Source organism: Vigna angularis, chromosome 2 (genome assembly GCF_016808095.1).
Source record: "Vigna angularis cultivar LongXiaoDou No.4 chromosome 2, ASM1680809v1, whole genome shotgun sequence".
Lineage (NCBI taxonomy): Eukaryota > Viridiplantae > Streptophyta > Magnoliopsida > Fabales > Fabaceae > Vigna > Vigna angularis.
The window spans coordinates 45503276-45513807 of record NC_068971.1 but is presented as its reverse complement, the minus strand read 5'-3'; the positions used below and the strand labels follow the sequence as shown (position 1 = coordinate 45513807).

Below are 10532 nucleotides of genomic sequence, written 5' to 3'. Positions count from 1 at the left end.
TCTTTTCGTTCACTGCATCAGCTTGGTTGTTGGCTGGATATATTCTTACTAATTAATTAATAATGCCTTGTCGTATCCGTTGGGTTTTGATATTCTTTGTTTAATTTTCATTTTGAAAAAGTGAACGTTCTTGAAATCAAATAATCGGTGTTTCTCTTTGGTGTAACGTGTTTCTGCTACTCCTTAGTGCGATCTTATTCTCTCTTCTTTCTTCTGTTTTATTTTCCTTTTCCAATTGGTTGGTTTGCGGCACTGGTTTGTATAATCTTGTTTTACTTTTTTATTTTTCTGTTTTGCTTTTCTGTAGCAGGTTGTCATCTGCCTTGGTCCTGGAAATTTCCGGAAGCTGAGATTTGATGAGCTTGTGGCAGTGATTGTAGGGAAGGTTTAACGCATGAAGAAACTATTCTTTTTCAAATCTTCTGCGTCTAGCAGTATAAATAACAACAATGCAACTCCGCCGAAATCAACAAATAAGCAAAAGGCATGGGATAGTGTTTCCGAGATTGGAATGAACAATCAAGCTTACGGTAAAGCTGATGATTATTTCCAGAGCTCCAAGGGCTTTTTCTCCAAAACTCGAAAAAATGTTTCTGATGATCAGAGTTCTTCTGGTGTTCCAGATCTTAGAAGGAGCAGGTCACTGTCGTCATCTGCTTGCTAGTTCAGAGATCCAACGAGGTCTCCTTCAAGTAGCATTGTTAGTGATCCATATCATCAATTTGAGCGTTCATCTCGGTGAGACTTGATAACCTAACTTTTGAAGCATATTGTTGACTGAACTGAAGCTTATTCCACGTTGTATTGGCTACATTTTGCACATATTTATTTTGGTTGAACTTTCTATGTGTATATATCAGTTGTCAGGCTCCTAACTATGAGAAACAAAAGCGAGACACGACAGCCCAAGTTTCTTCTGTCCAGAATTCGCACGGATATGAGAGACCTGGGTCTACCAGTTCTTCAAGATCCCATCACGAGTCATCTGGGAACTCATTCCAGCAACATTTCAAGTAAGGTTCTTGATCGTTACATTGATGGAGAGCAGCATCCGGAGGAAAGTAGGCCCAGGAACAATTCACAAAGAAATAATAGTAGACATGGGAGCTATGGTATTAAGCGTCCTCCAAAAGTTCAGCTTACAGCACCTAATTCACCAACTCATGGAATCAAAGACAAACCAAGGGTTCATTAATTTAGGGAAGCTAAAGTTACATGCCATCGGTTCTCATCCCGAGATTGGGCAGAAAATTGTGTTGGACCAGAGCCCCCGAGGATAACCTTTTTATATTTTAACATTTAAAGATTTTTCTAAAATAAAATAGAATAATTTGTAGTATTTGGTTTTACATAATAAAACACTTTATTTAATTTTATTTGTACTGTGTTTTAGTTTAGAAATCATAAGTGACGTTTAGTAACTTATTTGTGGTTAGTTTAGAAATAATAAGTGACGTTTAGGAACTTATTTGTGGTTAGTATAGAAATAATAAATTGTGGGGTAGAAATAATAAGTGACCTTTAGTAACTTAATTGGCCGTTATATTAACATCATTTCATATATTGTCTCTTCTTTTACTGTAGCTATTGTGGTTGATGATTTTCATTACTTTTGGGCTACAGGTTGGTTACACACCTCACAATCTCTTTTGCAAACAATTATTCGGACATATCCTCAGGTACGAGAGTGCACTATATAGTTCATTTGCACTATTTATGTTGAACTATTTCTTTCATTGTCTGCTACTATGTAGATAACTAATTATCAAATTATATATTTTCTGAATAGAATTTCTAGAACTTTATTTTATTTTTTTCATCTCAATTTATTGGGCTACAGGTTGGTTACACACCTCACAATCTCTTCCATTTGCAAACAATTATTCGAACATATCCTCAGGTACGAGAGTGTCCTATGTAGTTTATTTGCACTATTTATGTTGAGCTATTTCTTCCATTGTCTGCCACTTTGTAGATAACTGATTATCAAATTATATATTTTCTGAATAGAATTTCTAAAACTTTATTTTATTTTTTTCATCTTAATTTACTAATATTGGCAGTTATACTAACTAACTCAAACCACTCATTTTTTTTCCATTTTGGTTGGTAGGGTGCTGTTAATTTTGCATTAATGATGTCGCAAATGGAGGGAGGTTTCCCAGTTGATTACAACACCATAACTGATTCTTTTCTTAAGGTGTTTATCTACTATGATTAAGTGATAACGGTAATTTTTACCATTATCTGTGTTGCATTTTTTTACCAAATCAACTCTCTTGAAGCTTGAAACCTGTTTAATCCTTGTATCTAACTTTGTGAATAAGTTTAGTTTAGGTTACACTTAGGGATTTTCATCACTAATTCCCTCAATTTTGTAGGAAAATTGTGCGCACTGGATGAGCATAAAAACCATCAAGAATGAAGCTGTAAAAGCAAGTAATTAGAGGACTCACGAAGATAGTTCTCACGCCTGCGCGTCCCAGAAAGGGGGCTGAGCGCCAATCTTCGCGCATTCTGTGTGCAACTTTCACACCCGGGTGCCCCAGAAGGGGGCTGAGCGCGATACTTGCTGATGTGGCACCCTAACCCTATTTAAGGCTACCATGCAACGAGGGTGTGATCTTCTTGGTGGCTGAAGCACAAAAACACCATCTTGGACATCTGGTAGCTGGTTTTGGCCGTGGGAACTCTCCATTCTTCTTCCTTAGGTCTCCATCTCTTCCATTTTCTTCGTATCTCTTGGAAACCTAACAAGTTCATCTGCACTAAGAAATGAGGTTTAAGACAATTAAAGGTCCAAGTTCTATCCCTAGATACAATTTCCTTTAGGTGTTTAGTCCAGTTCATGTTTCACCCAATATTTCCCAACATTAAGCAAACCAGAGAATCATGCTAGGGTTGATCAAGTCACAACAAACTTTAATAAAAGGAAATAAACACTCACAATAAATGAAAGAAGCTTGTATTCATTCAAAACAAGTGCATTTACAAGATAGTTACATCATTCTCCAACAAAATGAACTTAGCTCTCCATTGTCATGAAGAGCTTGAACTTACAAGGGAAGAAAATGGAAGAGATGGAGACCCAAGGAAGAAGAATGGAGAGTTCCCACTGCCCAAAACCAGGTCCAAGATGGTGTTTTCGTGCTTCAGCCACCAAGAAGATCGCACCCTCGTTGTATGGTAGCCTTAAATAGGTCTAGGGTGCCACATCAGCAAGTATCGCGCTCAGCCCCCCTCCTGAGGCGCCCGGGCGTGAAAGCTGCGCGAAGATTGGCGTTCAGCCCCCTTTCTGGGGCGCCCGGGCGTGAGAACTGTCTTCGTGAGTCTTCTAATCACTTGCTTTTGCAGCTTCATTCTTGATGGTTTTTATGCTCATCCAATCCACACAATTTTCCTACAAAATTGAGGGAATTAGTGATGAAAATCCCTAAGTGTAAGCTAAACTAAACTTATTCACAAAGTTAGATAAAAGAGAGGATTAAGCAGGTTTCAAGCTTCAAGAGAGTTGATTTGGTAAAAAAAAAACACAGATAATGGTAAGAATTACCGTTATCATTAAGTCATTATTGTGGTGATTAGTAACATGATATTCATGCTTCATTATGTTGGTTAAATGTTTCTTTATGTGGCTTTTTGTTGATTTTTATGTACAAACACTCCCTTGGTCCTTTCCTCATTGTTTTAACTATTATTAATTGATAGTTCATGTATTACCTTCTTTTTGTCATGTTCACAGAAATCTGATCCGTGAGGTAACTGCCTTTCTCCTAGATTTTCTGTATCCACAGGTTTGTGTGCTCCATTGCTTTTATAGTTTATATATTGAAACATTGTGCTAATTTAAAAGGCACTAAGTGGTTTTTCGGTTCTTGCAGTCACTTGTTAAATTTTTGATGAACAACAAATAAGGCATATGGCCTAGTGCGCTACGCATAGGATATAGTGCCTAGGGAATAAGGTATAGTGGACAACATAGAGGACATATGGCATAGGGCATAGGGTATGAGGCATAGGTAAGGCTTAGATCAAAGTAAGGGTAGAATTTAGGGTTTAATGTACTAGGACTTACCACCTAGGCCATAAAGCTTAGGACTTGCTAAAGAATATTGCAAACAATTGTGCATTGATGCCTGCATATGGATTTTTGAGCAATTCAGGTCATATGAATGACTGTAATTTTTTTTTCTTGGATCATATTTGAGCTCCAGGTAATTATTTAACTTTTTGTAACGGTTTTGTCTGGTGGACAATGTATGCCTTCTGTAAAGGGGACAAGCTTGGATGCAGTGAGGAACTAGGAGATCTTGTAAAGGTAGGTTGCATTTGAAATTTTGAAATACTTTGAATTGATTGCTTTTTTTATTTTTTGCTTTTTGTTTCGTTCTATTTGTTGTATATTTAATATGAAATGAGATTTTTTTGTTAATTTTGGTAATGTGTTCTAATGTAGACTGCGGACAATGATCTTGTTTTAAAAATATTCATCAAAGTCTGAGCTATTCCAAAATTGTTGTTGCTTTTGCTGAGAGAACAAAATTTGACAAGATTCTAATATACTCTAAGCAGGTAGAGGCTTGTTTATATTATTGATTTCTATGTACAAGCACTCTCTAGTTCTTATCCTCTTTTTATTGATTACATGATTTTTGATGCAGTATTCCATTGCTTGTATAATTTATCTAATGAAACTTTGAGCTAATTTAAAAAAACTAATTGGTTTTTCGGTTCTTGTAGTCACTTGTTGAATTTTTTGGCAATCTATCAGGAGTATGGGCACTAGAGAGCATGAAAGACTTATTGTTGTTGAAACTCAGAGGCAACCTACAAATTACTGTGCAGGTATGAAACTATAATTTTCTTCTATAGCATGATATTATTAATATTTGATTGATAACTGAATGCTTATTTATATCTGTCTAGGTTGCTAAAGAATGTTGTGAACAGTTGGGCATTGATGCTTGCATAAGGATTTTTTAGCAATTCAGGTCATATGAAGGGCTGTCATTTTTCATGGGATCATATTTAAGCTCCAGGTAATTATTTCATTTTTATTTAACTGATTTTTTTTGGTGGACAATGGATGCCTTCTGTAAGGGGGAGAAGTTTGAATGCAGTGAGGAACTAGGAGATCTTGTAAAGGTAGGTTGCATTTGAAATTTTGAAATACTTTGAATTGATTGCTTTTTTTATTTATTTGTTTGGTTTTTCTTTCATTTTAATTGTTGTATATTTAATATGAAATGAGATTTGTTTCTTAATTTTGATTAATATGTTGTAATGTAGACTGTGGACAATGATCTGACTTTAGAAATAGACATCAAAGCCAGAGCTACTCCAAAAGTTGTTGTTGGTTTTGTTGAGAGAAGAGAATTTGACAAGATTCTAATATACTCTAAGCAGGTAGAGGCTTGTTTATTTATGAAATTCTATTGATTTTTGTTTATCAGATTATTTGATGCTTCTTTTGTTAATTTCATTGATATTCTTCTAGCCTAGAGTATTTTAATTGGCCGTTATATTAACATTATTTCATATCTTAGCTCCTCTTTTACTGCAACTATTTGTGGGTAATGATTTTCGTTACTTTTGGGCTACAGGTTGGTTACACACCTGACTATCTCTTCCTTTTGCAAACAATTCTCCAGTCAGATCCTCAAGTACGAGAGTGCACTATGTAGTTCATTTTCACTATTTTTGTTGAGCTATATCTTTGTATTTCTTTCATTGTCTGCCACTCTGTGAGATCCCAAAATATTATTATAGATATTTTATTTTTTCGTGAGTTCAATCAGTAAAAATTTATTATAGTGCTATTATAATCTGGTGTTCAAATATTGAGAGTATGATTCTAGTATTTTATTTATTCTGATAATTTCCAAGGCACGTATATATATTTTTAAGTCATAATACTTAATCCAATATAGTATATGTTTTTCTTTTCAATGCAAGTAATCCTTGTTTTTTTTAGCCAAGGAAAAACCGTAGCTTCCTTTTATTCTTCCTCTTTAACGTCTTTTGTCCTCTTTCCCATACAATTGCATTATTTCCTCCCTTTCCCCACACACAGAGTGTTGTCTTCTTCCATTGTAGCGTCCTTTGACACCTTTTACTTCATATCAAGACTTTCTTTGTATAAACCAAACGAAACAAAACTTGTACAGGACTTTGAAGTGAAACTACGGGAAACAATTAAGCTTAGATTAAGGAAATTTGTTCCTTCTTTGATTGAAAACGTCCAAACATAGGGGCTGCTAGCTTCAAGGATAAAACCTTAACTTGCCCTTAATGATAATTAACAAAAATAATAAGGAAAAGCAGAGGAGAGAAGGTTGGTCTGAGATAGGAAGAAGTAAGTAAAGAGGTTGGACAAACTCTGTAGATCTAGACAAGTAGGAGCTACCTTAGATCGTGTAGAAGAGTTGGAGCTGCTAATTTTCGTAGAGGAGAACCAAAGAATCTAGGTAGAAGAGCTAAGCTATACTTTAATTGTATGAATACTTGAAATTGTTGATCTGTGAAATGTGTTCTGATGATATAGTTGATGTAAGAATAGCATAGTTGCTTGGCTTGTGTGTATGCTCTGCTTCATGAGTTTGGTTGAAATGTATATTTTAACTTTGAGATGGATGAACTAGAAGGATGAATGACCGAATAATATGGCTTTTAAATACCTTATAACTCTGCGTTTGGAAAGAAAGGAGAGTTTGGTTGTCAGTATATTGTTTGTGGCTATTAGAACTCTCCGTTTGTTTCCCTCACATGCTCGAATGAGATTAAAATCTCTTGTATATGTCTTGAAGCCGTGTAGAATTATTGTGTTAGAGAATTAAAGGTGTTCAAAAGAAAGAATAAGAAAGGAGGGAAGGAGATACAGTAAAGAAGGCGGGAAACAGTAGGATATCAATTAGTTGATATCAGTTAGTTGTTAGTTAGGAGGAAAAAGGGGAGAGTATAAATAGAAGTTAGTTGAGAGGGGAAGGGATCGATTCTGTATTCTTTGAATTGTACTGGAACTTTGTCCAGTGGAGGAAGGTTCAGGCTTCCTTGAGAGAACCCATTGTACATTGAATTCTTGGATTAATTCAATAACACGAGAGTTATTCATTGTTTCTAATTTTTCTTGAGTATTATCGAGTGTGGATCGACTTCTTGATTAAAGAAGTCTATCATATTGCATAGGGCCCCTACATCCATTTATTCATGGCATGAATTTTATATCCTGAAGAATTATGGTTTCACATGGGTCACTAAGGTTGATTGTTAATCTTAATGGTTCTGCCACTCGATACTTATATTTTATTGTTATTTGACCATGCCTATCGGTGCAACATTACTCCCCATCTGCTGATTAACTCTTTGTTTTTTATCTTATGTATGTGAAAGGCCAAAAAGAGTGAAAACTTCTGATTCGTTTTATTAATAGTTTTGTAACTGTGCAGAATTTTACTGCTAGAAATAATTTCCTGTCCTCACTCATCTATGAGTGAACTGGCTGACTTTCTTTTCTTATGGCAAGTCTGAAGTCTGAATTGAGTCAGTGTGGGGCAATGGTATGTTGTTTTGTTGTTGTTTTGGTGTCTTTTATAAAATAAAAATAAAATAAAAATTTCCAAGCATGGTTGATATGTATATTGATAGGTTCTTTAATCTAGAACCTATGGAAAACACGCTCTATACACCCAAGTCACACAACACAGCATGCGGAATAACCTCTTCGTATTGACTTTCAATCAAAGAAATGAATCCAGAGAGCTTAACCTCCCCCTCTCAGGACAAGTTCCTGACAAAAATCTTATTCTCTCCCCCCAAAAGTCCCTCTACAATTAGACCCAAAACTATTTATACAAGTTTCTTCCCGCTCTCCCTAACTGCCTAGGCAGTTAGGCTAACTAATGTCTCTTCCTTCTCTCATACACTAATAACGGCCTAACATTACTCCCCCCTCCTTCAGCAACCTTGTCCCCAAGGTTGAACTCAGGGTATTGATCCTGCATGGTTTTCACGTCTTCCCACATAGCTCCCTCTCTCCCTCCGTCTTGCCACTCCACCAAGACTTGCTGCATTGTTTCTTTCCCCTGCTGCCTTGTTCTCTTCTCAAGAATCCTCACTGGCCAATAGTTGGGTCCTTCTGCCTGTAGCTCAGCTGGTAGCTCCTTTTCTATTCTCTTTTCCCCTACTGCTTTCTTTAATTGGGAAACATGAAAGACAGGATGTATCCTGGCTGTTTCTGGCAGCTGTAGGCGATAAGCAACCTTCCCAATTTGCTGAATCACCTGGAAGGGTCCATAATATCGAGCTGCTAGCTTGGGATGCAACCGCACGGGCATAGAAGCTTGTCTATGAGGTCTAATTTTTAAGTAGACCCAATCTCCTACTTTTATATCCACTTCTCTCCTCATTTTATTCGCTTGATTAGACATTACCTCCTGGGCCCTGCGTAGATGGAATTTTAATTGTCTCAGAGCCTTGTCTCTTGTTATTAAATCCTGTGCCACCGTTTCCACCGCTGTCTCCCCTGGAACGAACCTACTCAAGGACGGTACACCCACAAGATGTTGTACCAGTATTGCCGCCCCCTGATAACAGGTGTTGTACCAGTATTCCGCCCAAGGTAACATCGTCTTCCAGCTTTTGGGCTGCTCGGAGCAGAAACACCTCAAATATCCTTCTACAATGCGGTTCAAGACCTCCGTTTGACCATCAGTTTCTGGATGGTAGGCAATGCTCATTTTCAATTGGGTTCCCTGCATCTTAAAGAGTTCTTTCCAAAACATACTAAGAAATAGGGGATTCCTGTCACTTACAATTGACAAAGGGATGCCGTGCAACTTGACTATCTCCTGAACGAAAATCTCTGCTACCGTTCTCGCTGAGTAGGGATGTTTCAGCGCTATAAAATGGCCATATTTGCTTAATCTATCCACAACCACCAATATTGCATCAAAGCTCTGAGATTTAGGCAATTTTACGATGAAATCGATACTCACTTCTTCCCACACTGCCTGCGGAATAGGGAGGGGCTGTAATAGACCTTGGGGAGACGCATCCATATATTTATGCTGCTGGCATATCACACATCCAGCCACAAACTCTGTTACCGTGTTCTTCATTCCCACCCAATAGAATGACTGCTCTATCCTTCTATAAGTTCGAAACACCCCTGAATGCCCACCTGTGCTTGTTACATGGAACTCCGCTAACAATTTGGGGATCCAAATAGATTTAGCCGAAAGCACTATCCTTCCTTTGTAGTGGAGCCGGTCATTCTCTAACGTATACGACGCGTGGCAATTCGGGTCCTTCTTAAGGTCATCAACTATTTTCTTGAGTGCCTCATCCTCTCCTACTTCTTCCAATATTTCTCGAAAATCATGCCAATACGGTCTAGAGATAGCATGCAACTCGAGTTCATCCATACCTCCTTCCCCCTTTCTCGAAAGGGCGTCAACAACCTTATTCGAGCTTCCTGTTTTGTATACAATGTCAAAGTCGTACCCCATGAGTTTGGCTATCCAGTTTTGTTGACTGTGCGTGGTAATTCTCTGTTCCAACAAATACTTCAAGCTACGTTGCTCGATATGCACCACAAATCGCTGTCCCAGGAGATATGGCCTCCAATGTTGAATGGCCATTACCACGACCATAGGCTCTTTTCATATATGGATTTACTTAACGACCCCTCCGATAGAGCTTTGCTAAAAAAAGCAATGGGTTTCTTGTTCTGCATGAGCACCTCCCCCACACCAACTCTCGATGCGTCGCATTCCAAATGAAACTTCTGCTTGAAATATGGTAGAGTCAATACCGGTGCTGTTGTAATGGCTATCTTGAGTGCTTCCATCACTGTTCTGGCTGCTTTCGACCACTCAAACTTCCCTTTCTTAAGCAATTCGGTAAGAGGCTTGGCTATTTTCCCATATCCTTGCACAAACCTTCGATAGTAACCGGTTAAGCCCAAAAACCCCCTCAAGGCCTTCAGAATTTTCGGTTCTCCCCACTCCAACACTGCCTGGATCTTCTCCTTGTCCATCTCAACACCCCTTCCAGATATTATGTGGCCTAGATATCCAATCTGCTGCCTTCCAAATTCACATTTGCTTTGATTAGCTACCCACCTCTGTTGCCTTAATAACTGCAACACCTGTCCCAGCTGTTCCATATGATCCTTCCACGTAGGACTGTACACTAAAATGTCATCGAAGAAGACTAGTACACACCTCCTAAGGAAGGGCTGCATCAGATTATTCATCGCATTTTGGAACGTTGAAGCTGCGTTAGTGAGCCCAAAGGGCATCACTAGAAACTCAAAGTGGCCTTGGTGTGTGCGGAACGCCGTTTTAGGAACATCTTCCTCTTCCATCCGTATTTGATGATACCCAGCCTTCAGGTCGATCTTGGAGAAGTATTTGGCACCATGCAGTTCGTCTAATAGCTCCTCTATCACGGGAATGGGGTATTTATCGGGAACGGTTGCTTTGTTCAGGGCTGGTAATCAACACAAAAGCGCCAACTTCCGTTTTTCTTCT

At 38.0% G+C, this 10532-nt stretch overlaps 1 protein-coding gene across 1 annotated transcript; it reads left to right on the top strand.

Moving 5' to 3' along the window:
- Window positions 1-595: 595 nt before the first annotated feature.
- Window positions 596-4757, top strand: LOC108328790 (uncharacterized). Its single transcript, XM_017562681.2, has 8 exons — window positions 596-738; window positions 861-1112; window positions 1624-1679; window positions 1841-1900; window positions 2114-2200; window positions 3743-3794; window positions 4275-4318; window positions 4741-4757. The coding sequence occupies exons 1-6, from the start codon at window positions 597-599 to the stop codon at window positions 3755-3757; spliced, it is 612 nt and encodes a 203-aa protein (XP_017418170.2). The 5' UTR covers window position 596; the 3' UTR covers window positions 3758-3794; window positions 4275-4318; window positions 4741-4757.
- The last annotated feature ends 5775 nt before the right edge of the window (window positions 4758-10532 follow it).